This window comes from Rhododendron vialii, chromosome 8a (assembly GCF_030253575.1).
Source record: "Rhododendron vialii isolate Sample 1 chromosome 8a, ASM3025357v1".
Lineage (NCBI taxonomy): Eukaryota > Viridiplantae > Streptophyta > Magnoliopsida > Ericales > Ericaceae > Rhododendron > Rhododendron vialii.
The window spans coordinates 13,642,347-13,670,342 of record NC_080564.1 but is presented as its reverse complement, the minus strand read 5'-3'; the positions used below and the strand labels follow the sequence as shown (position 1 = coordinate 13,670,342).

The 27,996-nt window shown below is 39.4% G+C and overlaps 3 protein-coding genes and 1 long non-coding RNA gene across 7 annotated transcripts; 1 reads left to right on the top strand and 3 right to left on the bottom strand.

The window, feature by feature from the left end:
• The first annotated feature begins 179 nt into the window (after nucleotides 1-179).
• LOC131297895 (ADP-ribosylation factor-like protein 2) lies at nucleotides 180-27,996 on the top strand. 4 transcript variants are annotated; one of them, XM_058323095.1, is made up of 7 exons: nucleotides 17,719-17,776; nucleotides 17,965-18,023; nucleotides 18,697-18,780; nucleotides 18,871-18,981; nucleotides 19,926-20,088; nucleotides 26,463-26,543; nucleotides 27,619-27,996. In XM_058323095.1, the coding sequence occupies exons 3-7, from the start codon at nucleotides 18,716-18,718 to the stop codon at nucleotides 27,754-27,756; spliced, it is 558 nt and encodes a 185-aa protein (XP_058179078.1). In that variant the 5' UTR covers nucleotides 17,719-17,776; nucleotides 17,965-18,023; nucleotides 18,697-18,715; the 3' UTR covers nucleotides 27,757-27,996. The 4 variants fall into 4 exon arrangements, with proteins under 4 accessions (XP_058179077.1, XP_058179075.1, XP_058179078.1 ...); XM_058323094.1 differs by lacking the exons at nucleotides 17,719-17,776; nucleotides 17,965-18,023 and adding an exon at nucleotides 180-361 and having other exon boundaries at nucleotides 18,554-18,780; XM_058323092.1 differs by lacking the exons at nucleotides 17,719-17,776; nucleotides 17,965-18,023 and adding an exon at nucleotides 180-365 and having other exon boundaries at nucleotides 18,554-18,780.
• On the bottom strand, nucleotides 2,551-4,429 carry LOC131297897 (uncharacterized). The gene is made up of 3 exons (XR_009190390.1): nucleotides 4,007-4,429; nucleotides 3,128-3,933; nucleotides 2,551-3,019 (listed from the first exon to the last, which is right to left on the bottom strand). It is a non-coding gene; the product is annotated as an uncharacterized LOC131297897 (long non-coding RNA).
• Nucleotides 13,468-17,656, bottom strand: LOC131297894 (uncharacterized protein At2g29880-like). The gene is made up of 3 exons (XM_058323091.1): nucleotides 17,326-17,656; nucleotides 14,391-14,743; nucleotides 13,468-14,320 (listed from the first exon to the last, which is right to left on the bottom strand). The coding sequence occupies exons 2-3, from the start codon at nucleotides 14,739-14,741 to the stop codon at nucleotides 13,736-13,738; spliced, it is 936 nt and encodes a 311-aa protein (XP_058179074.1). The 5' UTR covers nucleotides 14,742-14,743; nucleotides 17,326-17,656; the 3' UTR covers nucleotides 13,468-13,735.
• LOC131297893 (protein ALP1-like) lies at nucleotides 14,935-16,503 on the bottom strand. The gene is made up of 3 exons (XM_058323090.1): nucleotides 15,846-16,503; nucleotides 15,519-15,744; nucleotides 14,935-15,430 (listed from the first exon to the last, which is right to left on the bottom strand). The coding sequence occupies exons 1-3, from the start codon at nucleotides 16,365-16,367 to the stop codon at nucleotides 14,952-14,954; spliced, it is 1,227 nt and encodes a 408-aa protein (XP_058179073.1). The 5' UTR covers nucleotides 16,368-16,503; the 3' UTR covers nucleotides 14,935-14,951.

The following is a 27,996-nucleotide window of genomic DNA, read 5'->3' as shown; positions in this document are numbered from 1 at the left end:
ACAAAAATAAGTACAAAAAGTTATCTTATTGGCTTATTTCTGTCTTTATTAAAAAATTATGAGTTTCGATCAAATTTTTCTACTTATAAATAATAAAAATCAACCGCAAAATTAATAAATACAAAAAATCAAATAAAATGAAAAATAAGTTAATATCCAAACCTCCCCTCGCTGCTCTTTCTTCCCCCTCCTTTTTCTTCAATCTACCATTTCTCTCTGACGACTTCACCCAATTCAGAGTACCGTCTCTTCCGCCATTCCTCACCTGCACGCTCTCCTCCGAGCAAGAATTTTCAGATCACACAACCTCAAGCTTTCTCCTCTCCGAAAAGAAGATAGAACTCTGAAATCCAAGTCCGAAGTAGGTACGAAACCTAGTCTGTTGTCTCGCACTTCCATGTTGATTTTCGTGGTTATTTCCTACCATTATATAAAAGAAGGAGTCTTTCGGTTGCCAATTTTCAATTTGGGACGATTTTACCCTTTAATTTCACCCATTGCCTAGGGCATGCCAGATTCTCCTTTACAACCATTACAACCATTATATATATATATATATATATATATATATATATATATCTAACCTGTTAATAAAAAAATATTGAAAGGGTGTGGACATTTTTCAATTTGGGACCAATATGCCTCTTGATTTTGCCCTATTGCCCTCCAGCTCTCAAGCCAGTAAGCCACGATGTCAAGCCACGTCTCCCACTCCACTGCTTCCTTCCTTCACAGAGAGAAAGAGAGAGAGAGCGAGAAAGAGGAGGACGACCCCACCAACGAACACCACCATTGCGTCCGCCACCGCCACCGCCACCGCCGACCAGACCACCACAACCACCACCGCGACCGCCGGCAACCGCCACCTCCTTTAGCGCCTTCCATCCGCCGACAAGGTCTCTCTCTCTCTCTCTCTCTCTCTCTCTCTCTCTCTCTCTCTCTCTCTCTCTCCATTGTTCCAATTTTTGTCAGATTAGGGTTGTGGCTAAACTCAAATCGATTGTTTATAACTTGTTCGTTCGATTGTTTGGAATTCGAATTAGGGTTTGGGTTAACTGGAATTGGGGATTTTGAGCCAATTTGGTAGCTACGGTGAAGGGTATAGATATTCTATTATATGTGATTTCTGGTACTCAGTTGATTGAACGGTTCTACGTAGTTCAGCGAATGTTTCCCCCTAATCATGTTTTCGATGGTGATGTGCTTTCTGGAACGACATCAAGTGTAGTGCACCATGCTAGTGTTTTAGAAGGCTGGTTTGGAGTCCACTGGTGGGCGATTTGGCCGATAAAGATTAAAAAAGAAAAGAAAAGAAAAGAAAAGAGGTGAATGAGAATGCAAAATAATATTAGACCAGCTCTATCCCACTTTTGCTATCTCTTTTCCACAAAGTGAATGTAGTTATGTAGCAGTAGCACTTTACATGTTTGATGAAATGTTTGAATGGTTTTCTTTGCATGGTCAGAAAAATACAAGATTCTTCCCACAAGAAACTTTTGCTATCTCTTTTCTACAAAGTGAATGTAGTTATGTAGCATTAGCACTTTGCATGTTTGTTGAAATGTTTGAATGGTTTTCTTTGCATGGTTAGAAAAATACAAGATTCTTCCAACAAGAAGGTCGTGCATACAATACAAAAAATTGATGATAAAGATTCATTTGAAAGCACAATAATCAAAGTAGCTATTTCAACTGCTTACGTTTTCGGCTATATTGAGTATTTGCCATTCTCTTATTTTTGATTTGGTAGCATGCATTTGAATTTGTGAATTCTGAATTTAATTTTTTGGGTGGTTGTGGTTGTTTTTACATGAGAGAGCTACTCTTTTGTGTTTAACTTGGCGTCAAGTATCATCGTATGAATTTCAGTTACACATTTGAATCGATTTGTTGAGATGTCAAATTTCCCGGTAGAAAGTCCAATTGACAATACTAATAAAAGATTTGGCTATTGTCCCATGGATGCTTTCCAGTGGGACTCTCCGACTCGGCGACATACATCGAACTACTTGGTTAAGGGAATACCCATTTGGAGTTTGCTTCAAAATGAAGCTTTGAAGATTTACCACTTTCCAAAATCGTCCTACAAAAAAATTCGTACTTTCTATTATCAAACTGAGAAAATTGCGCAGGCAATTCTCCTCGCAGTTTTCAAATGCCCTGGGAATTTGACAATGGAGACAACCAGACAATCAACTCTCATTTTGGACAGTTTGACTCTTGATTTCCCAATCACCTAACCCGTCTTAATACTATAGTCATGCTGGCATTTTCTTTACATTGCACAACAACTATGTTTTTTCGGAACTTTTTCCATATGTTCGGTTGGATGCCCTGACATCGCATCAGTTCAATGGATGGCAGAAACTTTGGCTTTGGAATTATTAAGCACTTGTAAATTTATGTAAATTACTTTTGCCCACAGTTCTCCCTCCAATTATTTTAGTTTAGTTATTTCATATCATGCCAATTTATTCACCAACAAAGAAGCTCACGGGCACGAAATCCTCGTGCGAGCACGCCGGCATGCACCTAGTATTATATAAAAGAAGGAGTCTTTCGGTTGCCAATTTTCAATTTGGGACGATTTTACCCTTTAATTTCACCCATTTTACCAATTGCCCAGGGCATGCCAGATTCTCCTTTACAATTTTACCCCTCGATTTCGGACAATTTATGGTTTAACTGGGTTTTAATAAAGGGCCAGATTTTTTCTCTCCTCTGCCGCTTCAATCCAAGCCGTAATTCCTTCCACAGACCCAGCCATGGACGACAACAACGGCGGCCAACAACCCGACCTCCTCGCCGCCGCCCCCCTAACTCACCCTCGATGATGCCCGCTCTCTCCTCTCCTCCTTCACCCACGACCAGCTCCTCTCCATCGTCCAATCCGCCGTCCTACGCCACCCCGACGTCCTCTTCGCCTTCCGCACGAACGGCCATCCGAGACCAGATCGCGTCTCTCTTCTGCTCTCTCTCTCTCTCTCCGTAGATCTCTCGAAGCTGCAAGTAAGAAGCCCTAATTTCGACCCAAACCCTTGTTCTTGGTTATGTACTGAGTTAATTCATACAAAGATCTAATTATTATTTGTGATTTTTTTTATTTGGTATATATGGATTGTTGAACTCTGTATCTCGAAGTTGCGAAAGAGATGAAGATCGATCTTTGAGCCTCTGCTTGTAGCAACAGATTTCATCTGTTTTTGGGTCTTTTTCAGAATCACTGATTGTGCAAGTAAGAAGCCCTAATTTTGACCCAAACCCTTGACTCTGGTTACGTACTGAGTTAATTCATGTAAAGATCTAATTTTTATTTGTGATTTTTTTTACTTCGTGTATATGGATTGTTGTACTCTTTTATATAGTTCCTAGGTGATCAGCCGATGCTAGCACGAGGTGTTTCATGCCTGTTGTCTTTTTAGGATAGTAGAATTTGTAAATTTAAGCAGCTTATAATGGGATATGGTTTGAAAGCAGTCTGCATATATTTCCATACACTTACAAGTCATAGTGGAGTTAGTTACATAAGGGTAGGAGTTCCAAAGCAAATCATGCTAACCAAAAGATTTGCTTTAATAGTTAAAAGAGCTTGAAGTGAGAACAATAGACACTGTTGCAAATCATGCACACCAAAAGATTTTGTTACAATGTCTATTCTTTTGGGATCTGACAAAAGGATTGATTGATAGATCTATGCTTTCCTGTGCTTGTTCATCTTCTTCCATGTCACTCTCAATTGCTGCTGAGGTTGTTGCAAAAATTGTTTTGGTCATGCTTCTTTAGGGTGTTTGGTTCTAGAATCTGGAGTCGTGCTTGCTTGGGTGCTTGTACACATTGGTTGATTCCCCCATAACTGTATATATAGGTTTTCAAGATGACAACACATGTTTTTGGAGAGGATAGCTTTTGAATCAAATCCATTGATAGATTACCCTGCATAGTATTTTATATTAGCTGTGTTTATTCTATTTACTTAATGTAATCAACTAAAGCTATTGTAACCTACATCGTTTGTATTGTCAACCAATTTTGCTGCAGTAATTTTGTAAAGCTCCTCTGCCTTTTCTTCAAATAGTGTTGCAACAATGGATCCTGTAGCATTTTTGATTTCTTCATTAAATTTGATCTTACATTGAGAAACATAATGTGAAATTTTATATGTTGGAGAAAACTGGATATGACCACAGAAAAATAACAATAATAAAAGCGAGGAGTTTGTAAATAATTTAACCTTAAGTATGAATGAAATATATAAGGGAAGTTGAAACCAGTAGCATTTATAGACTATTCTTTAGACATTGGACTGAAAACAGTATAAAAAAAGGAAATATATGAAAGACATCAGAGATAGAATTTTGTTGATAAGGCATGAAGGTTAGTGTTTTGTATTCTTACTTTGCACAATCAGTTGTATTTATCATACCTTGGAGGGAGAGCTCTTATTTGACATAGAGTAATACGGCTTCCTAGGGGCACAAAAGGATTTTTAAAAAACTCTTATTTGACCTCTTCTTGTGGTTACTTTGTGTTTCTTTACGAAGAGAGCTAATTTAATCATGTTGGTAAGTTAATTATAGTGTGCAAATGGAAAATATTCTCTGTCATGCTAAGTGGGAAATCAGTTGATGGCAGCTGGAAACGATAGTTTTTGCCTGGGCAGTGGTGAGACCTTTTTATCACAAAAGTTACACCAAAAATCGCCATTTCCATATTATTGGTAGCTCTATTGCAGTTTGAACAAGTCAGATATATGAAATTCTGATTGAAATCAACGACTTTGATGAGGCCCTGTACACTTGGATATTCAGCCTGAGATGGGTAATTTATTAAGGATCAGCATGAGGCTATAATTTTATTTTATTTAAAAATGTGTATATGAGCAGATTTTAGTAAATGTGCATTATGTTATTATTAAGGCTAAATAACCTGATCAACTGAGATAGCTAAGTTGATAATCTTGACTATTTCATCAGCATTTGGTTCTTTCTGAATGGCTCTTTGTGGATTTGCTGGTGTAATCCATGGGAGCTTGTTGATTTTGTTGGTGTTTGCCACACACCTTAAGGGGTTGGAATTAATACTGAAATTAAGACTGATATAATTGAATTGAATTAATTATGTATGCATATGGATAGTTGTTACCATGTGTGGAGTGGCGCTGCTTCTGGAATAGGTGGATTGAAAATGAAAGTAGATGGACCACGTATTGCAAGACGTCCACCTGTGTTTTTGATTTCAGGATGTAATTGTTAGAAGTAAATATGAGATATGATTTAGGTATAAAGTTTATAATTACCGTAGTATGATGATTGCTTCAGCCGCAAACCAATTGCAATAGGAAAAACACCTGGTACTCACTGAACTGATCCCATAGGGAAATTGTTGTAGGTATCCATATCATGCTGTTTAGTATTGATCAGAGTCGATATTAGATAAATTTTGGTGATAACTACATAAAATAAATGGTTTATGTTTGGATTTTACCCTGTATCTATGATATTCGTAAATCACCCACGTATGATGTTTTTGGCTTTCTGCGTGGGCCCACATTAAGGACGGCAAATAGAACATCTGCATAGAGATTGTGGTGATTATACAATATTCTATAGATAGGATAAGATCAACGTCAATGAACCAAAAGCTAGCCAAATTCGTAAGCCCACTTTCTTCGAGTGAACTGTGTCATAACAAGGCACCATAATAGCATTCATTGGTCCCCTCTCAATGGGGCAACTGTTTTTGCAGCCATTGTGGGAAACACCTTTTCTTGTGCTATATCTGAGCCGCAACCTCTTTGTTGTTGAGAAAATGGGACCATTGTATGTTTGCTTTTGTTGCTTTCTTCTTAAATTCCAGAGCTATTTTTTGGAAGTCAAAAGTTACAAGTAGTATAGACTTTTGGGTTTGCATATTCAACTACTATTAGGCATTATTCTTCAATGATCACTGTTGCTGATTAGGATTTCTTAAAAGTAAGCATTCTACATGTTACACAAAATGAGGAAGACACGCGCGCGTATGGATAACCCATCTTACCAAATGATTTTGTGCAATCTATAGAGCCTTAAATGCCTCATTACACAGTGTATTTGTGAAATGCTAATTGCTTTTATTTTCATCCTGTCATAATGCCTGCTCTTTGTTTTGTCCCTTTCTCTCTCTCGCTCTCTCTTGGCAGCTTCGAAACGCCATTCAAAGTCTGAGATTTGCCTTCCTTATGCCGCACCCGTTTTCCTGGCGAGATTCAGTAAGCATACAACTTTTATAGAATCTTCATGTTTCAAAAAAAGGGTGGTTGTTTTATAGTCTAAAATAACTTCCTCAAGATTCAGGTAGTTATAGTCATAAATAGGGCTTTTGGCTTTTTCATAGTTCTATTACTGTGTTGCGAAAGCAAAAGAGAGCGGCTTTGTTTTAGAGCGGGAAGAAGATATTGGGATATGTAAGATTCTACGTCCCTTTTTTCCTCACCTGATCCTGCAATCCAATGGGCTCTCTGACAAATGACCTATATTGTTGAGCTCTTAAGTTTCTTACAAGTTTTCTTCTTACATTTCCCATATTCTATTCATTGTGTTCTTTTTAAACTACCGCTTCCATCATTGTGTTCTTATCCTCTGCAATTTGCATATGCTTACACACCGCAGGTCTCATTCAATCAGGTTCTATCCTAATTTACGCTAACTTAGTCATATTTGTTAGTTAATTTACTACATTACCAAATGAGAACTATATCGCAGGTTTTCACACATCATTTCAAGAGTTTCTTCCATGATCAGACCATTGCTGAAATTATTTTCTGCATGAATAATTTTGAGTGGAAAGTACCGCAACAAAAGGGCCGTCTCTAGCCTATTCGTATGGAAATTTTACAGAATAGATTGAGGTTACAGGACTCTGACATGGTCTTCGTTGCTGATAAAGACTATTACTATAGATCTCAGTTCTAAGAATCATGTCTTGTGTATATATTTCTAGGCTGATCTTGCTACACAGGCAGTGCACTAGATTTCTTTCTTAAGGTCGTTTTCAGTTACTGAACTCTATAGTTTGGAGAACAACATTGCTCGAAGATTTTATTAAGCTATTTTGCAGTACCAACATGCTCCGTGCTTCGGATAAAAAAAAAAGGGTGCTCTGTGCTTTGTCCATTTTGTCTTTATTGCTCACTGTATCATGAATTTACGCATGGTTCGTACATAATGGGAGTAGTACTGTGCACACTTGCATGAGTGTCTTCCTACTTCGGTTAGCTATTGTGTGTCTTCCTGTTTAGTGTCTCCCTGTTATGGAGACAAGATGTGCTGAATTTATCATCTTTGCACGCCTATATTAATATCTATTTTCCAACTATTTTCCTCTTCCAGCGCCCTTCAAACCAGCATGGAAAAAGAATCTAAAGTCTAGAGTTATTGCCAACAAAACCTTTACCAGAAAGCCCCCAAAACAGTTGCCTCAACTTTTAGGCCATCTGCTCACATAATGCCTGATCATTTTGTGTCAATACTTAACCTAGCAAATCTTTTAGTGTCAATACTTTGCTTTCCTTCCAAACGTTCATCTTGCAATACTTTCCAATGGCTAAGAAATCTGGTTATGTGTCTTCTCCAACAATTTCAAGCCTTTAGTTACTACCATTTTCTACCGCTGCTCTTCCCTTGGTTAATACTACCATTTACCAACATCTAATGCCAAACCTGATGTACAGCTCCTGCCAAATACGCTATACTTCTTGATATGCTCATATGCCATTTCCAATCATTTTCCAAACCCAATGTGAGCTTCAACATGCTAACAAAGAAAAACAACATTCATTTCAGCCACAAACCGCAAAAAAACATCATCTTCAACGGGCATGATTCTTGTGCTTTGCACGAGGCCGGACCTAGTTTATGAAAAAATAGGGCTTCATTGGAGTTATACGATGACAAAATTAGGGCTTCATTCAGTTTAATTAAGGCTTGAAATCTTAATCTTCGCGCTGTTTCTTTCTTAAACATGGAAATTGAACCTTATCTGCTTAGTTTGTGCTTTTCTTTGAAAAAACCGTTGTTCAAGCATTCAACCATCCACCGCTGTTATCTCTCATTACCCTCGGCTTTCACCCGTAGCCTTTCTGTGTTGATTTCATCTGAACTTGCTAATTTATACGCCAGTAGCCTTTCTGTGTTGATTTCATCTGAACTTGCTAATTTGTACGCCAGAAGCCATATGGTGACTTGATTCTTTGTTGCCATTAAAAATAAGTTATGATTAATGAATTGCAAACAAGAGCAAGATGGTATGCTGTTTGAGATTCTTGAGAATTTATATATATATATATATATATATAGAGAGAGAGAAAGAGAGAGAGAGAGAGAGAGAGAGAGAGAGAGAGAGGTTCCGGTGAGAGATCCCTCATTTTATTAAAATGCGGGACTCCCTTTCCTGATTGAATTTCGATGATCCGAGCCACTCAAAGTGATCAGAACGTGATTTTAAGGGTCCTTGTGAGAAATCAGCAAAAAAAATGACCGGGAAGGGCTTCACCCGAGCAGTTTTCATTGAACGGTTCAAAAAAAAAACTGCTCGGATGACGCCCTTCCCGGTCATTTTTTTTGCTGATTTCTCGTGGGGACCCTTAAAATCACGTTCTGCACACATTGAACGGTTCGGATTTTCAAAATTTGATCGGAAAATGAAAGTCCCTCATTTTTTAACAAAATGAGGGATCCGTCACTTGAAAATTCCTATATATATATATATATATATATATAGACACACGCACTTAACTACACAATTATTCACTGTAAGTCATTATTTGTTTGACATACACTCTTCTTCGCCCTTTCTTTCTTTTCCCTTAATAACTAGTGGCCTAGGACCCTAGGGGCCCGTTTGGATGCGGGAAAAAAATTGGGGGTAAAAAATATGAAGGGGGGATAAGATAATATGGGGTATTAATTTTGATGGGTTGGCCCACATTGATTTGATGTATATGAAGGGGGGATAAAATAATACGTGGTTTGGATGGGGTATTAAAAATGGGGATAAAATTTAACTTCGTTTGGATGGTTTATAGAATTGGGGGATAAGAAGGGGTGGATGATGGAAAAAAATGTCAAATTACTATTTTGCCCATGTGCAGAGTTATATTTGATTATGTATTAAAACCAGTATATAAATTTAAAAATTAATATATTTAAGCAAGTTTGCACAATTGGAAGTATTAGAAAATGAATTTATTAAAAAACGTATATTCTATAAAATTTATATTAAAAAACGTTTTTAATATAAATTGTTCATATTTATGTATGATTTTTTTTTTTTTGGAAATTGTTTTTGTTTGTTTTAATGAAAAGACAAATTAGGATAGAATTGAATGGAATGTATGATTTTAGATTGAATGGAAAGTGAAAGTTGGTTGAATGGTGAATGGTGGATATATTTTTGAATGGTGGATATATTATTGAATGGTAGATATGTAGTTGAATAGTTGTTGAATTTTTGGTTATAAATAGCAAGCAAACTTGGTTCAAACTCATTCAATAATTTCAATTAGAAGAACTTCTTTCATATTTCTTTTTTGTTGTATGGCTGGTCGTCCGCCTCCTCGTCACAATTGGGTCCAGGCTGAGGAGATGCTATTGATTTCGGAACTGAAATCAATGGCGGTGTCCCGATTGTGGACCACCAGCAGTGGACACTTTCGTCCAAGTTACACGAGCTACTTGAAACGTTTCATGAACAATGATTTTCCCGATGCTAGCATTGAGGAATGGCATATTGAAGCGAAGATAAAGAAGTGGCGCCGTACTTGCTTCATCATTGTCAGCCTGCTTGATCGTCCTGGGTTTGAATGGGATGCAAGTCAAAACATGGTGGTGGCTGAAGACGACGTTTGGGATGCATTCGTCCAAGTAAGACTTAATAAAGTGTTATAAATTTTTGTGAAATGTCAAGATATTTTTTGTTCTTAATTTTTTCATTTTGACTTAGGTTAACAAACAAGCTAGGGAGGCAAGAAATGTTCAATTTCCACTGTTTGAAGATTGGCGTGTTTGCTTCATTCCTCCTCCTGAAGGGCCCGAGGAGTAGGTCAAGATGGCGGAAAAATAAATAGCATTATTCATGGATGTCATGTCATTTGTTATCTCTATTCATGATGTTCGAATATAATGTTAAAACGTCTTCATTTAAAATAAATTACAACTTGTCTCCGTTCATAACACGTGAATTTTACATAATATTGGAACGTCCAACTTCATTCGGAATGGAGAACAAGTGCCAACAAAATACAACCTACGAAACCTAAAAAAAAACATAGAACAAACGACCAGCATCCATTGATTTCATGTTGAAGTCCCACCGCACTTGCAGATGTGGAACTTTTGGCTTCCAACTTTGTGAGCTCGTATCTCTTCTCGTGAAACTTGAGCAATGCTTCTTCGGCTCCATCGAATGTCTTGTATCTTTTCGCCATGCTTCCTGAGTATCCATTAACTTGGAGTTGAGCTTCTCCCCAAGTTGTATAGATGCCTGGCTTACGCCCAACGAAAACCACCCAATAATAGTCTTTTTCTTCACCTGTCATTGAATAATCTATTCGAAAATAACATTATAAGTCACCACAAACGCATGAACCAAAATGCCTCTTAATCAGTAATAAATAGTTGGAAAAAAAAAACCGCATTTGGCTCAAATTTCATCATCGCCAATTGACACATTTAGGACACAAACTACGACACAAGTAACAATGGTACCATATATAAAAGGACTTTTGTAGTCAAATAGTTGCAAACATGTAGCTCAGATTTGTAGACATCTTTTGCAAGGACTAGGCTGCAACATGAGTTGCCAAATGACCCTCTCAAACATTGCCCCGCCTAAGTCCCCAACGTGTCTTGTTAAATTTTCATCATAGCCACATACATAGATACACACACACAAAGGTTTTGGCCTCTGTTTGTGGGTCAAAGTTGCAGGTTTTGGCTCAGTATGTGGCTGCTTGTTCATTGAGTATATACATGCAGGTTTCAGTTCAGTTCGTGGCTCAGAAAACTTTCATCATAACCACACAAAAATCTGAGCAAAAACCCCCAGTTTTAACTCAGGAATGCAGGCACAAAACTTAAGCAAAGCCCCACAGTTTTCACACATACACAGAAGGCCACAAACCTGCACGTATATACCCATAAACTGAGTCACAATATAAACCAACACCACCTCACCAAAACTGAACCAAAGGCACATAACAGAACCAACCAATGCAGTTTTCAAGCACAAATAGAACCACAATACTAAACCAAAACCTGCAGGTTTTACTGAACCACAATCTGTGTGCAGGAAACTGAACCAAAACCATGGCAGAAACTTGAGCAAAACATAACCATAGGCCACAAAACTGAACGAAATAGATAATGAAGAGAAGAAACTAAAGGAAAACTGAACCAAACAGACAAGCAGAACCAAAATTGAACCAAAAGTGTAGCAGACAGATGACGAGAGCCAAAACTGAACCAAAACTGTACTAGACAGACAAGGCCAACCAAAACACAACCAAAACAGATAAGCACAACGAAAACTCAACAAAAACTGATCCAAAACAGAGAAGGATAACCAAAACTGAACCAAAACTATAGCAAACAGATGAGCATAGCCAAAACTGAACCAAAATAGATAAGTACCGCTTAAATTGAACAAAAACAGATAAGCACATCCTAAATTAAACCAAAACTGAAGCAGACAGATGAGCAGAGCCAACACTAAACAAAAACTGAACCAAACAGACAAGCACAGCCCTCTGTCATTAGTCATGCATGAACCAATAGTGGCCAAAACCAGTAGTTTTAACCCACCTATAGTGGCCAAAACTTGCAGCTTTAACCCACAAATAGAGGCACAAAACCAGAACCAAAACTTGCTGCCATTGCCACACACACACACCCCCTGATATACTTTTAAACCTGCAACTTTAACCCTCAAATAGAGGCACAAGGAACTGATAAACAGAGGCCAAAAAACCAAAATATGTACTGATAAAGAGGCCACAACTTCCAGCATATAAATAGAGGGCAGAACCACAAGCATAACCCAAAACTTCAAGTCTACACACACGTCACGATTGTCTTGTTAAATGTACATCAGAGCCATAACATAACCCACAAACAAGTTTTGGCCTTTGGTTATGGGTTAAAACTGCAGGTTTTGGCTCCACTTTGTGGCTGCATTCTTGTGAGGTTATGGGGGAGGTTTTGGCTTAGTTTGTGGCTCAGAAAGCCTTCATCATAACGACCCAAAATCATGAACCAAAACCTACAGTATAAACTCAGAAATGGAGGCACAAAACAGGACAAAATCCCTGCAGTTTTAACACCTTAACAGAGGCCATAAACCTGTAGTTTTGACACATATACGTAGGGCAAAAACCTGCAGAAACCAAGCTCATTGCATAAACAGCAGCACTAACAAACCAAGCTAATAGAAAACTGCAGAAACCCACTTGGAGCATTTCCCAAATTTCCATAACAGAAACCAACCAACTAGGAAAACATCATGCTATTTTCTGCAATCATCTATCCACAACACTGCCTCAAAAATAGGTCAGAAAACATCATGCCCTGCAGTTTGCACACACACACACACACACATAGCAGCACAGAAAACTGCAGAAACCAACTTGGTAGTGGACAACAGGTGTTGGCTCAGTTGATGGCTACATTTTCGTTCAAAATACACATGCAAGTTTTGATTCAATTCGTGGCTCAGAAAACTTTCATCATAGCCACCAAAATATCTGAACGATAACCCGCAGTTTTAACTCAGAAATGCAAGCACCAAACATAACCAATCCCCAATTTTAAAGAACCAGAATCTGTGTGCAGGAAATAACCCAAAAATGCAGCAACAAAACATAAACAAACCCTGCAGTTTCATCCACAGAACAGAACCAAATGATAGCCAAAAACATAGCCAACTATTTGAAAGGGTACTAACTAACAGAGGCCAAAGCTTGCAGCATATAAACGGAGGCCACAACCACAACCATAACCCTAAACTTGATAAAACACACACATATCACCTGCAACAGATAAAAAGAACAAAAAGTAACAATCCCCGTCTCCAACAATGGCCAAAACCTGATAAATATAGGCCAAAACATACACAGGTAACCTGCAGTTCAAATGGTACTAATGCCTGGATTGGGCTCAGACAATACATATTAATCATAAGGGTACTCATGGCTGCAACTAATGTTACCCCGCCAAGGTATCTACCTTAATTAATGTTCGAATTATTTTCATCATTGCCCATAAACATAAGTAGAATGCATAGATAACCCATATACCTGCATTAGACATCACATTAACAAATCAAACTACATCCTCAAATACACGATTGTTTATGTTCAGTTTAATATAAGTACACCATCGTTTCATAACTACAAACCATATTAAAAAGAAGAGCTTATGAACAAAAGGCTCTAACTGTTACAAAATAAGGGACCACATGCATATGAGTGATTTTCCGGCCACGTCAAAAAATGGGCCATATATGGTTAGGAGTTATAGATCGGCCAATTCAAAAACTTCAAGTCTACTTCCTCCCCGTCATGCCTACACGGGACCAAAGACTATACCATCTAGGACGGCCTCAGCCCAAGCTTGTTTCAAGTGATCACGAATGCCATAGAATTGGTCCAACCTGTCTTCAGCTGCACAAATGATGGCACCTAACTTAAATCTTTGGGTATCTGTCAAGTTAAGCTTTTCAAGCTCCTGCGGCACTTGCGTGCGGCGAGCGGATACGTCTTTCGAATACCCCATTGCATTGGTGATTTTCTCCATATGACTATCACTCTTCTCGAGCCATACCTCCATGCTAGCAGCAAGGGATCCCACATCACCCATTCGTGTCCTCTTTTTCCCCCTTGAGTTCCAGCATTAGCCGGAGGTGTGGAGGTCCGAGGAGTGGACGTCGGGAGTGACGTACGACGTGCGGAGTGTGAAGACGTAGAGAGCGAAGGTGTGGAGGTCGGAGGTGTGGAGGCCGGAGGTGTGGAGGCCGGAGGTGTCGAGCCCAAAGGAATCTCATTGGGCATTCCCGTGAGTCCACTTGTGGGGGTGCCATGAAATTCTTCACCGAAGTATGGATAGTAGCAATCCTCATTCTCCTCAATGTCTTCATTATGGGCTGCATTTTCATTTGTTTGCGATCGCGCCATTTCCGAAGGAACCTCCGCCCCTTCTCCATTGGCCCTATCCTTTCCGAATAGGAATTCCCAATCCTCAAAATAAGGGAAACGTTTCCCACCAACCTCTTTGGCCTTCCTAGGGTACGCCTAATCGAAGATTACAATCTTAGTATATCATCCCATGCCATAACATATGAATTAAAATATTGGAAGTTACCTCTTCGTAGATTTTCCAAACTTCATCATCCACTTCAATCCTTTTGTTAACATGGTCCCACCCAAACCCACTAAGTTTTAGAATGTCCGTTATTTTGGCATAAGTTTGTCTCCAATACTTCACTTTGGAGTCAATGTGGGGGGAGGCCTTCAGTTTGCTCTCCGGCATGACCTTGTCCATCTCTTTCTCAAGTACGGTGAAGAACCCAGGTTTGAACCCATTCTCCGCCCTCCATTTGTCATCGATTTCTGTGACCATGCATTTCATGAGGGCATCCTCTTCGGATTTCCTCCACACCCTACGCGTCTTTGCAGCCTTTCTTGTAGGCATATGACCTTCTTGGGTATCCATTGCTGAAAATATATTTTAAGGTCGACAACGAATGATTATATCACAAGTCTATTATGAACTACAAACCGAAAATTGAATTACAATGAACTTACTACAATGTTTTTGAATTATAATGTTTACATCATAAAAGTTCTTCGAAACGCAATTAGAATGTTTACATCATAAAAAGTTCTTCAAATACTTGAACACAAATACACTAAAGAAACTTCGTCATGGTGGGAAAACCTCTTGTCCCCCACCATTTCCTAGCCAATGGTTGTACATGGCTGTAGCCAACGCATCCCTCTCCCCGGTCCATTGATTGGAAGTTTCTATGGTAGTGATGTGATCATCTGCCTCGACATCGTGTATGTGATCATGTTCCCATGCCGTGTATTCGTTCTCAATGGGATCGTTGGGCATCTCTTTTTTGATGAGGTTGTGGAGAAGACAACATGCTGTCACGATACGTGTTTGAGTCCTAATGGGGTAATAGGAGTGAGATCTCAATATTGCAAATCGCATCTTCAACACACCAAAGCTTCTCTCAATCACATTCCTAGCAGCGGAGTGCTTCATGTTGAAGTACTCCTCTTTCGTAGTAGGCATGTGACCTTGCCTCCAAATGTTAATGTGATATCGCTGGCCGCGGTACGGTGCTAGGAAACCCTCAGCATTTTGGTATCCGGCATCCACAAGGTAGTATTGTCCTGTTCCAAATGGAAGTTATGGCATTAAAGGAATGGTTCATACTAGGAATAGAGGGAAAGGAAGGTGAACTTAGGAATTGACACATACCACGGGGGACTCTCAAACCATCGGGTCTTGAAATGGCGTTCGCCAAGATCCTAGAGTCAGTGGCCGACCCTTCCCAACCAGACAAGACAAAGACAAACTTTAGGTCTCGACTACAAACACCTAAAACATTTGTGGCAATCTCACCCTTCCTTGACCTATAGCGTGGCCTGTCAACTGCCGGGGGATTAACTGGCACGTACGTCCCGTCCAATGCCCCGAGACAATTCTACGACAACATTTTAATACGACAAAATCAATACTACGTCCATATGGTAAGAGTAGAGAAAACCAAATAGGAGATTTACAAACAATTCAAATGAACTTTACCTGAAACCAACTCCATCTACTGTCATCGTAGTTAGGAGGTACGGGCTCGGGCCTGACTAGGAGCATGTCGAAAAGGCGCAACACACCTTGGAGTATGACATTGAAATGTCTGCTTACAGTTTCAGTCGATCTCCAAAAGTGCAATTTCGTACGCCTCTGTTTTGTATGGTGACCGAGGATGAACAAAAAAATGGCTACCCTCTCCTCAAGACAAACATTTCGCGAGTCTCCTAACCCAACACCTCGAAGTAGACAGCACAACCTAAAAAATGTATGTCTATTTACCCTTAACTGCTCGTGGCAATCTACTTCATTACCATTGACAAGCCTATTGACGGCATCTACTTGGGTCTGGTAGTAGTTTGGATTAGGAGACAACTCAGGACGGGGATAATGTGCCGTTGACACAATGAAGCAATACATCCGAAACACACCCATTGCAGCACGAATGTACATATTTAACGCAATAAATGCCTCTTCCTCTTCTCTTCTCCTTATTTCTGTTCTGTTTAATCTTGCCATCGTAAAAAAAACCTAAAAAAGGCCTTCATGCAATTTAGAATACACCAAAAGTATAACTTGTAATGTTATGTAATGGCGTTATTTATGAACTTTATGCTTTCAAATTTACTCCAAATGTCAAGTATCGAAAAGTCACTGCTTCTTTGTTTTGAAATGCCAACTTGTTTTATAATTGCAATAAAACTTGTTACGCACTACCACAACACAAAAAACCTGATAAATACACATAACGAACCTACAAAAAGTATTCCTCATCTACAACCTGCACAAATACAAGTGGGCTTACACAACCTGCTAACAACAAAAAAAGGGCTTACACTACGCGAAAAAGAAACCCTAATTACAAAGGTTCAGAAAATTATCTACACAAATAAACCTTTACTACTCTTTTACAACAATATGCACAAATAATCTGCACAAATAATGATTCAATAAACCCTAATCAGTTTGCAAATTTAACACATTTCTCAAATCCTAATCAGAACAAATCTGTTCGCAAAACCCTAATCAAAATGATCACCTCACAAAACCCTAATCAGAATAATCTGTTCGTAAAACCCTAATCAGAATAACAAGTTCGCAAAACCCTAATCAAAAAAATCTGTTCGCAAAACCCTTATCAGAAAAATCTGTTTGACAAACGCTGGTCACAAAAATCAGTTTGCACAACCCTAATCTGAATAATCAATTCGTAATCAGAAAAATCTGTTTGCAAATCCGTAATCAAAAAATTCTGTTCCAAAAATCCTAATCACAAAAATCACTATAAACCGTATATCCCGTACGAAATATACACACAAACACAAACAGAGATAATGGCGTGATGAAGATGAGGGCTTGACAACCAAATCTCGTACACACAGTCACACACATAAAAACAGATCTGAGAATCGATATATAGATCGTGTGACGAAGATGAGGGCGTGAGAAACATTACAGCACGAATTTTATGCCATACCTGAGTTCGCAGAAGGAGAAATCGACCAAATCGCCACCAAATCGCCACCAAACCCTCTCCTCCACAGACCAGAAAAGGGCAGCAACAGAAATGGTAAAGCGACGAGGCCTGGGGGTGGGAAAAGGGGATAACGAGGGGTATCTTCGTCCACAAAACCCCCCTCCACAGCCGGATTAAATTTGGGGACCTCAGGAGGAGCCCAAAAGTAAGACCGAAGAAACCCTAGAACTCGCGAAAACGAAGAGGGGGTGGAAAATAAGAGGGTCTGGTAATTGGCATGCCAAACGAAGGAAAAGGCATGGGCCCCTCTCCATTTACCCCTTCTAATATTACCCCTTCCTCCAAGCAGGGCCTAGGTCTTCCAAGAGGAACTTTTTTCAAGAGGTGTCCATGACGCTTTCCCCTGCATAGGTGTAAAGAACGAAAGATATATTCTTATATGGAATGAGAGGTAAAATAGATAGGATTGTTGGAGCTTTTTGAAAGAGATGTGACCAGCTAGAGGAGAAAATGTACACTGTTCACAAGGTGATACAGCTATTTGCTGTTTTACATGCTTATGTCTCCTTGGCGAAGTAGAATATCTACTGCTAGCCATTTTCCATCAGACTAGGGCATATTTTAGTATGTTTTGGGTAGTGGGTCTGATTCTCTCATCTCTCTCGTGCATTTTCCTTTGTTGTGCCATCGACTATCAGGTTCTCTTACCCTCATCAGCTCAAGTTATATATGTCTCTGCAGGAATAAAATTTTCAATCTGTGAACCCTACAATTTCTGGATTTTGTACAGTTATTCTCTTGTTAATTTATGGTGTGATTTGTCCAATTGGCTATGCATTTTGTTAATTTTTGGTGTGATTTGTCGTGTCTATCTCATTCCCTGTATCTCTCTTTCTACTCCTCTCTCAATTAGCTATTTCCGGTTCTCTTTGCCACATGCACATTTGTCCTTGCATTTACTTTATTTGATAAAAAGCCTCAGTCAAGTTTTGTCAAAATTATGATTGAACTGAGGGCTAGATCTGTTCAAGATTGATTATTTGCTGCATGAGAATGATGAATTTTTATGATATTCCCATCCCAGTGTTGCGTGTGCAACCAGTTATATGAGAAGAGAATGATTGAAGGTAAAAATGATGGATGGGATAAAGAAACAATATTAGAGAAATGAGGTTGGGTCAAAAAGTCTGATGGAGTGTGTATGCTAAAAATGAACTATGGATTGTAGGTTATAATTTGGCCCATGATGTGCTGAGGGTGAACGGATGCTCTAAAAGATGAGAGGATATTTCAGAAACAAATAATTTCTGAGTCAGATGATCACAGGTTCAAATACAATCAATATCAATTGTTTCCCTTGATTTGGGGTAGAGTGTAGACAGTTGTGACGATGGGGCTGCTTAGCATCATTCGAAAGATCAAGCGGAAAGAGAAAGAAATGCGAATACTGATGGTGTATGCTCAGAAATCACTCTCTACATGATTACATCACATGCATTGATATCCATAGATATGTAGAGTTATGCATTTTAACTGTTGCTGCAGGGGACTTGATAACTCAGGGAAGACGACAATTGTGCTGAAAATCAATGGTGAGGACACAAGCGTTATCAGTCCTACGCTGGGATTCAACATCAAGACCATCACTTACGACAAGTTAGCTTCATCTTCCCTCTCTGTTTCCCCCTCCTCTCCCCTTCCATTACATTCCCATAGAGGCACACGTCTTTTATTCAATACTTTTCAATTTAGTTGTTGCTAATACTTTAACTAATGGGTGTATCAGGGACAAAGGGATGGGGGTGCCAGGGATTACCATGGCCCCCCTCCAAAAAAAATGCCCTCAAGTTCTTAAATATTATTGTCTTCTCTCCGTATTTTCTGAGTTTTCCTAAAAAATTGGCATCACTTCAGTTGTTCTTATGAGACGCAAGCGCAACAGTTTCACTTTTTATTAAAACATAATATTCATACTATCTTACGTATGAATATCATTTTTTAGAAGTTAATTACTTTGTAACCTTGGGCGCCCCAAAGTCTGTACCCTGCTTGTTCCCCGGGGTGAAGTATAGTTCTTCAACACAGTGCGTCAAACATGTATGGCTATAGAGTGTGGAGACCAATGTACTGTTCAGCGCAGGTACCAACTTTCACAACTTGTAAGTTTGTCACCCTAGCTGTAGATTGTTGGGTAGGGACACTCTATTGTATATTCTTTCATCATCATAGTAAAAACTGTAGCTTGACGTAGCCCACAGGAGTTTAATTATTTGTTTGTGGTTATGATTTCCTCTTTTATTTTTTTGCGTTCATATCCTCTAGATCCCCTGTTAGGGTTGTGCCTACTCCTAACTGCTTATCCTAGTACTTGAATTGTATGATTTTCATAGTTGGGTTCACAAGTACTGGATCCCTTGTTAGCTTTAATTGGAAAATTTTGAGGTTTAGAATCCCTCTTTTCCCCTCTATGTAGAAGCTTTGATATTTATTCTCCATTTAACATATTTATTTAATATGCAACACAATTGGTAAGTGTTTAACAGTTTTAGGCAAGTTGTTACAGAGGGGGATGGGAATTAAACTTATTATGTTATTGGCAGGTATACCCTGAATATATGGGATGTTGGGGGCCAAAGGACAATCAGATCATACTGGAGGAACTACTTCGAGCAAACTGACGGTTTGGTGTGGGTTGTTGATAGTTCAGATCTAAGAAGGCTTGATGACTGCAAATTTGAACTTCACAATCTGTTGAAGGAAGAGGTCACTTTCTTTTTTTCTTGTGCTTTTTTTTCATTGAAGTTGCAGTTAATCTCTCTAGACAATAAACTTACATATTTATGTATCCCTCTTTCTCAATCAGTGTAGATGCATTTGTCTGTTAGGAATTGTTTTGTTTTTGGAAACTTGAGTTTGTTTTATACCAAAAGTAGAATTAACGGAGGAGCTCAATGCAGTCATCCTAACGTGCAACACCATTACACAAACTATCCTTGCCAAACTCTAGGCTAAGTATGATAACACATTCCTCATGCCGTAAAGTGATGAAGCACGTACATGATATGAAAGAAGATATAAGGTTGAAAACCACGTTAGTGTACTTGTTGGGGGCTTAGACAAAAGTGACTTATTGGGGCATGGGGTACCTATGTACGAGGCTACGAGCTATCAACTTTATTGTTAACTCTTATTATTGAGAATCTGAGTCCCGCACTTCCTAGGGCAATATAGGTTTTTGGAAGGCTTTCAAAAGGGGAGAGTGGATTGAATGGGGGATAGGGTGACCCATTTATGGTAGGCTGATTATGCCATTGTCTGTTGTGGGGCCGATGCTACTCAAATGAGTTATGTCAGGTGTGTTTTGTTTTGTTGTGATTGAGGTTGTGTCAGGTCTTAAAACTAATTTATGAGAAATCTGAGATTTTTCCAGTGGAGGAGGTAGTAAAATTTGACACATTTAGCTTTTCTGATGGGTTGTAAAGGGGGGACTTTCCCTTCTACCCATTTGGGTTTACCTCTGGGATCTACTTTTGAGGTCAAGGTGGTGTGTGATTCAGTTGTTGGGAATATAAGAAGAGTGTGATGGGGTGGAAGGTACAATACATGTAGATATTATTTTCCAGGGCCCAGGGGGCATTTGGGTTGTATGTGTCAAGAGTAAATTGTCGACCTTTCTTACATATTTCCTTTCTTTATATTCCGTTCTCAATTTCTAAGAGGTTAGAAAAGATTCAGAGAGATTTGTTGTGGATTGGGAAGGAATTTAAAGTATCATTTACTGGATGGGGAGAGGGTGCGCAACCAATTAGACGGGAAGGTTTTTGGAGAGGATGGTGGGTCAATAATGTCCCCAACTCTCAATCTTGTAACTCCCTATATTTTCAGAGAGGGTGTGCAACCAAAATTTCCTTGTCATTTACTCAATAAACCCACCCAATGTTACTCTCAATAAACATACTAAATGTACTGTAGGACAATCGACTACATTGGGAGTTACAAGATTAAGAGTTGGGGAAACTTGTGGAGCTGTTGTAGTGGCTTGTCAAATCATGTTCAAGGAGAGGATGGCTTTATAGTTCTTTCTGGTGGCCGCGACTCTGCTTTTCCTTGGAAGGCTATGCGGGGACAGTACCCCCTTTGAAAGAGTAGCCATTTTGTGGTGTGCTGCCTAAGACAAGAATTATATTGCGGCCAATCTAATTTAGAGGAGGAAGATCATTGCTATTTGTGTTGTATCTGTAAAGCGATGGTGGGTCTGTGTCACATCTCCTTACGCGTTGTTTAGAGGCTTGGAATCTTTGGGCATCAGTCTTATGTTGGTTGGGAGTGGTTTGGAAGGGGTTATGGATCTACTTTTTTTATTGGAAGTGGTGTTAGTCCGTGTCATCAAAGCAAGATTTGGTAGATGGTTCATTTTTTATATTTATATTTTTTGTAACGTGCTTAATTTAAAGAAGAAGGGAGCACCGTCGATTTGTTGAAATTGAGTGCCAGACATTTGGTTGAAACTATTAAGTGCACTTTTCATATAAAGACTTATTTCATTAGGATTTTTCTTTTAATTTGAGTCTACCTAGGGCCATCCCTTTGTAGACCTATTTTTTGGAATTTGTGCAGCCCATGTATTGTATACGACCTTGTTAGTTAGCACCCTCGTCATCTTTTTATACAGGCTTCATTCTCTTGAATTTCTTGCTGTCTTTGTTGTTTTTTTTTTTTTTTTTTGATAAGTAAATATTTATATTAAAGAAGACATTAAGGGAATGCCACCCGTATACAAAAAAAAGGCCATCAAGACAAAAAGGCCCTATACACCACCAGTAGAAAAGAACAACTCAAACCACTCTAAAAAATGATCAAGGGAGGGATTACAATCTCCCTTGTCCCAACTATACAAACTACCACAAAACATTTAATTTTAAATAAAGGCTTCTCGACCCCTTCGAAACATCTCGAATTCCTCTCACGCCAAATAGTCCACATCAAACAAAGAGGGATCATAGCCCGTATGCGCTTTCTCTGCTTGCCCACTCTAGCACCCCTCCAAGCTATTAAAAGCTCCAAAACATTTCTCGACATAACCCATTGTAATCCAAACTAAGATAACACCGTGGACCAAAGTTCCCATGCCACCGAACAATGGATGAGGAGGTGATTCACCGATTCTGCATCCCTTTTACACATACAACACCAGTTAACAATTATTCTCCGTCTACGAATCAGATTATCGATTGTAAGAATTTTGCCTTGAGCCGCGCACCAAACAAAAAAACCACTTTCAACGGAGCTTTTGTTTTCCAAATCGCTTGCCACGGAAGGGTTGAGTTACCACTCCCCCGTAATGCTTGATAATAAGATTTCACCTCAAAAAGACCCGATTTGGTTAGTTTCCAACGCATCTCATCCTCTCCTTCTCCTATTCCTTGCAAACCGTACAATCTAGAAAATAAAGCCATCAAGGCTTCCTCCTCCCCTTCTTTAACATTTCTATGCAAACAGATATCCCAAACCGTAGCCCCATCGTTGTGAAGAAGATAATCTGAGATGGTTGCATCCCTTTCGCAAGCCAAGCGATAAATACACGGAAAGGCCACATGCAAGCTCACTTCCCCACACCACACATCGTCCCAAAATTTCACCCTCTTCCTCCGCCAACTGCCAAATGAGTATAGATTACAAAGGCTTCCCAACCTTTCATGATACCCCTCCACAATCCCATCCCATAAGGCAAGTTCACGAAACGGGAAGACCATCCTCCCCATTCACATCCATACTTCGCAACAACCACTTTTGGCCACCATCTCTCTCTTTCACAAACAAACCTCCAAAGCCATGTTCCCAACAGAGCTTCATTAAACAATTTTAACCTTCTCACTCCCAATCCTCCTTCATGAATAGGAGTGCACACCGTATCCCAATCAACAAGATGATCCTTAAACTCTTCCCCCACTCCTCCCCAAAGAAAATCCCTTTAAATCTTCTCCAAACGTTTAACAACCGAAACTGGAATAACAAACAAAGACATAAAATAAGTAGGCAAGTAGGCAGGCTGGATAGCGTACTATTGATAAGTGTCAATCTACCTCCTTTTGGAATATATTGACACTTCCATCCCGCTAACCTCTTTTGAAAACGTTCCACAACTGAATCCCAAACTGCCTTTGATTTGAAAGAGTAGCCCAACGGCATGCCCAAATACATCGCCGGCAATGACGCCACTCTACAACCCAAAATCTGAGCAAGAGCACCAATATCATCGACTACCCCTACCAGAATCATTTCTGACTTCCCTAGATTCACTTTAAGGCCAGAGACCGCCTCAAAGCACAAAAGAACACAACGAAGGTAACCCACCTGTGTTGGCTCCGCATTGCAAACAAAATAGTGTCATCGGCATATAGAATGTGAGAAACCATCATCCCCAAACCATCTGTTCTTCCCACCTCAAAACCTTGCAAAAAACCACCTTGCACTGGTTTCTTTATTAGCCGACTAAGAACCTCCATAACTAAAATAAACAGGAGTGAGGAGAGAGGGTCACCCTGACGCAAGCCTCTAGAGGTCTGAAAAAACCCTGTTGGAGTACCATTCACCAAAACAGACATTCTAACTGAAGATATGCAAGCTTTTATCTATTTCCTCCAAAGTCCTCCAAAACCCATTCTTTCCATAATATAAAGCAAAAAATCCCAATTAACATGATCATATGTCTTCTCAATGTCCAACTTACACACTAACCCCGGAATGCCAGCCTTTAGTCTCGAATCCACACATTCGTTTGCAACTAAAACCGCATCAAGAATTTGCCTACCGTGGACAAAAGCATTTTGAGATTCCGACACAACCTTCCCCACTACCTTCTTCATACGAGATGCTAACACTTTAGCCAGCAATTTGTAAGCTCCACCCAATAAACTGATAGGTCTGAAATCCCGAATATCCTCCGCACCTCCCTTTTTAGGAATCAAAGCCACAAAAGATGCATTTAGGCTTCTTTCAAACTCACCATGCTCCCAAAAATAGTGAAACATTCCCATCACTTCCCCCCTCACCGTCCCCCAACAATGTTGAAAAAAGGCCATTGACATACCATCTGGACCGGGTGCCTTGTTGTTTTGATATTTATGAACTGTTATCTCTAAAGAAAAAAACTATGCAGTTGCCAACAGAAAGTTAGCATTCCGTAGTCTGAGTGTCATGACTCTTCTATTTATGTTCAGCACCCACTTTGACATTTTGATCAAGTTATGAGATCTATCTCAGCCATATTCAGTTGGACATTCCTTCAGCAACCATATTTTGTAAGTTTGAATTTACCTTGAACTGTGAGTACACCAAATTTTCCCTAAGGCTGTAAGGCACCTTGTAAATCCAAATAGCTTAGAAAATAAAATGTATCCACTAGCAAATATGAAGATTTGGCATGTCTTTGTGTTCCTGAGATGGGAATTTGAGGAATTCTAACTCAAACATGCACGCAACGCCTTGACCCGAGTTCTCTTTCCCAATGTCAGTCACCAAAACGAGAGTGTCACCATAGAGGATGCAATCACCACTCTCAGGGATCGTCAAAATTTCTGTTTACTCTTCCTTGAAGAATCGGAGTCACCATGAAGGGATCTCTCTCTCTCTCTCTCTCTCTCTCTCTCTCTCTCTCTCTCTCTCTCTAATGGGTGATTAGTTGTTTATGGAAACGATTTTGATTTTTTCTTTGATCGCAGAGAAGATTTGGATCAGAACAAATTAAATCCAAGTTCTTTTCTTGCCACTGACATTTATTCAATATGTATTGCAGTAATCAATGTAAACACGGGCTTACTTTGTATATGTTGTGTAGGAAGATGGTTAAGGATCCTCTACAGCTTTCTATTTCGAATCTCAAGTCGGAAGATAGATGCAATAATGGTCATGTATCCTTCAATAAAAGAATAAAATACAAAGTAGTTGGAATTTGTTGCCAAAATATCTATGAGATCTCCATTTTTTATTCTGATAATCTCATACTTATCTTCCATTGGACAATTACAGTGTAGTGAAGAAGTCTTGGGTGATGGTAAACTCTCTGTCTTTTTCAATGTGCATCACTTTTGTTAGTCATGTTTGACCTTGAACATGTAAGTTCTTTATGACCTTACTAAATTTGTTGGCAACTTGGCTTCCCAACTTTGCATGTTACTTTCTAGACTGGCCTGGAGATAGAATGTCTTGACTTGTTGAGTCTAGCTTTTGTCACCGTGTTAAGACTATCTCCATGTTATGCAAATTCTTCGATAATGATAGGTGAAGTATATAGGAAAGTGCTATGTCTTGGAATGATTGTTTTAGGATACCTTCGACTTGGTATCTGGGGTTTTCTCTTCTTGAAAGGTTGAATGTGGATATACTGCCAAAGAAAAGTCGCAACTGCCTAGTTGTTGGCCTGAAAGGGGAGAAAGGAAAAGATTGCTGGATCGTTAAATAACTTTAATTGTAGTCAATCTGTAACCTCCTAGATCTGTTAATTGTGAAAAAAACTTTTGTGATATTTTTCTTTCAGTATAACTTAATCATAAACTTGTGAAAAAAACCTTATCTTGCCTAATCAAAGTTGAAGCAGTAAAAGTTCAATTGTTCCCTTATGGCTCAACGTAACCCGTTTCTTCATTATCTCTCTAGGACAACTTATGTAGCCAGAGAAACACTCGCAAGCCGGGAGACTGGATTGCTACCTTGCATAGTTATCTATCTAATGGGATTGCTCAAAAATCCTATTATTACTAATGGGATTGCTCATATGCATTCAATGGGCAATATTATTCTACATTCACGAAGTTTACCTTGTGATATGTTCAAAGATCTGTCTTAATTTGAATAACTTGAATTTATGGTCCATGATCTGATTACTTTTCGGAAGAGGGGTAACGGGTTTAGTTTGAAGCACATATTTGCCCTCTTCAACCAAAAAATAAATCCATCTTCCGTTTTGAGCATCTTCCATCATTTCCCTTCATTTTCTTGTTTAGTGCGGCTAGTGCCTCATAAAATAGTGCAGTTGGGTATCAATATCACCTACATGTACTGATATGTGGTGCTGTCAGTTTCATGGTCGATGTTAATGTAGAGCTTACCCTTGTCTCCCTCTTTCTCTCTTGTGACAGAGGCTATCAGGAGCATCACTACTAATTCTAGCCAATAAACAAGACATACAAGGTGCTCTATCGCCACATGAAATAGCTAAGGTAAGGGGGGCATGCTTACAATTTTTAATTGGACTATGTTTATGGTTGAATGCTTGAACTTTATGCACTCAATCCATTTTGACAACCCATATTTGTCAGTGAAATGAGAAGACTAAGCTAGAGATTACAGTGAGAGACTTTCTCAAATAATCTGTGTTGATCATGGTTGATTTAAAGCTTTTCGAGTTGCCTAAGTTTGGCTATGTGGATATTTGAACTTGAGAGGGAACCCCTTGCTCAGTTGCTCATTCAAAGGCAAGGCGCTCGGAGGTAACCTCACTCATTTGGAGGCGTAGTGCTCGAAGGCAGGCTTACTTGGAGATGGGAGTGCGCCTGTGGTACTGTATGGAGTTGCTTAGGGATGTACCTCGCAGTGGAGGCCTAACAGATACCACAGGCTATAGACTTGAATAGTGACGATGAACTATCGACTAAAAACTTTTGAACAAGTTAAGCAGATCAAATGTACACGTAAAGTTCGATTTTTCGACATGTAGGAGCAGTTCATGCCTTAAGGCTTGTTCTCTGACAAAGACAAGCATGTCTAACTGGAACTTAATATCTAGCCCATGATTAGCAGCCACCTAACGATTCCTTCATCGGGCAACCCTTATCAGAATTGTAACCATCGGACTCATCCGGTAATGAGGGTTGCAGTAGTTTTGTGCTGGATGGTTGCAGGATGATGATCTTCAGCACTGGTAGTTACTTATGAACTATACAGTATATGCAACTCTTTCCAGTTCACACATGAAAGTTGATGATTGGCCTTTTACTAGGGAAGCTTGTGTATGAGTTCCCAGATGATGCCCCGTGCAATGACTTTGCCTCTCCCTGCTTGTCGGATCTTCTGCAGTGTGTAGATAAATGACCGCGGCAAACCAACAACTTTTTCCCATTCTCTGCCAGAGGATGACTGCTTTTGTTTCTACTTCTTGTTTTTGTTCTCTTTCTTTGTCACGGACCCACGGGGAGAAGTGGGTTTGTGGTGGGGAGATGAATCAAGCAACATATCCACGGATTTCAACTTTAAGTTCTTTGAGCTGAATCTTTGTCTCGTATTTACAAAATGCAGGTGCTCAACCTTGAAGGGCTGGATAAAACTCGACACTGGGAAATTGTGGGCTGTAGCGCATACACTGGGGCTGGCTTACTTGAAGGGTTCGACTGGTTGGTTCAAGACATTGCCTCTCGAATCTATATGCTTGATTAATTCATGTTAAGATCTCTCTTGATGTCCTTGGGTATTCTGAAGCATGTTTATGGCACAGCTAATTTATTTGTTCATTGCTTTATGTATCCACATCTTATCTTCACTGTGGGCGCTAAATGTTGTGAACAATGTATCACGGGTTTTTGGGTAGACAAAAATGCTTAGTTCTGTTGACCTCTGTGACTACTCTTTGATGTGACCATTCAATAGTAAGGAGTGAAGTAGAATGATTCTGACAAA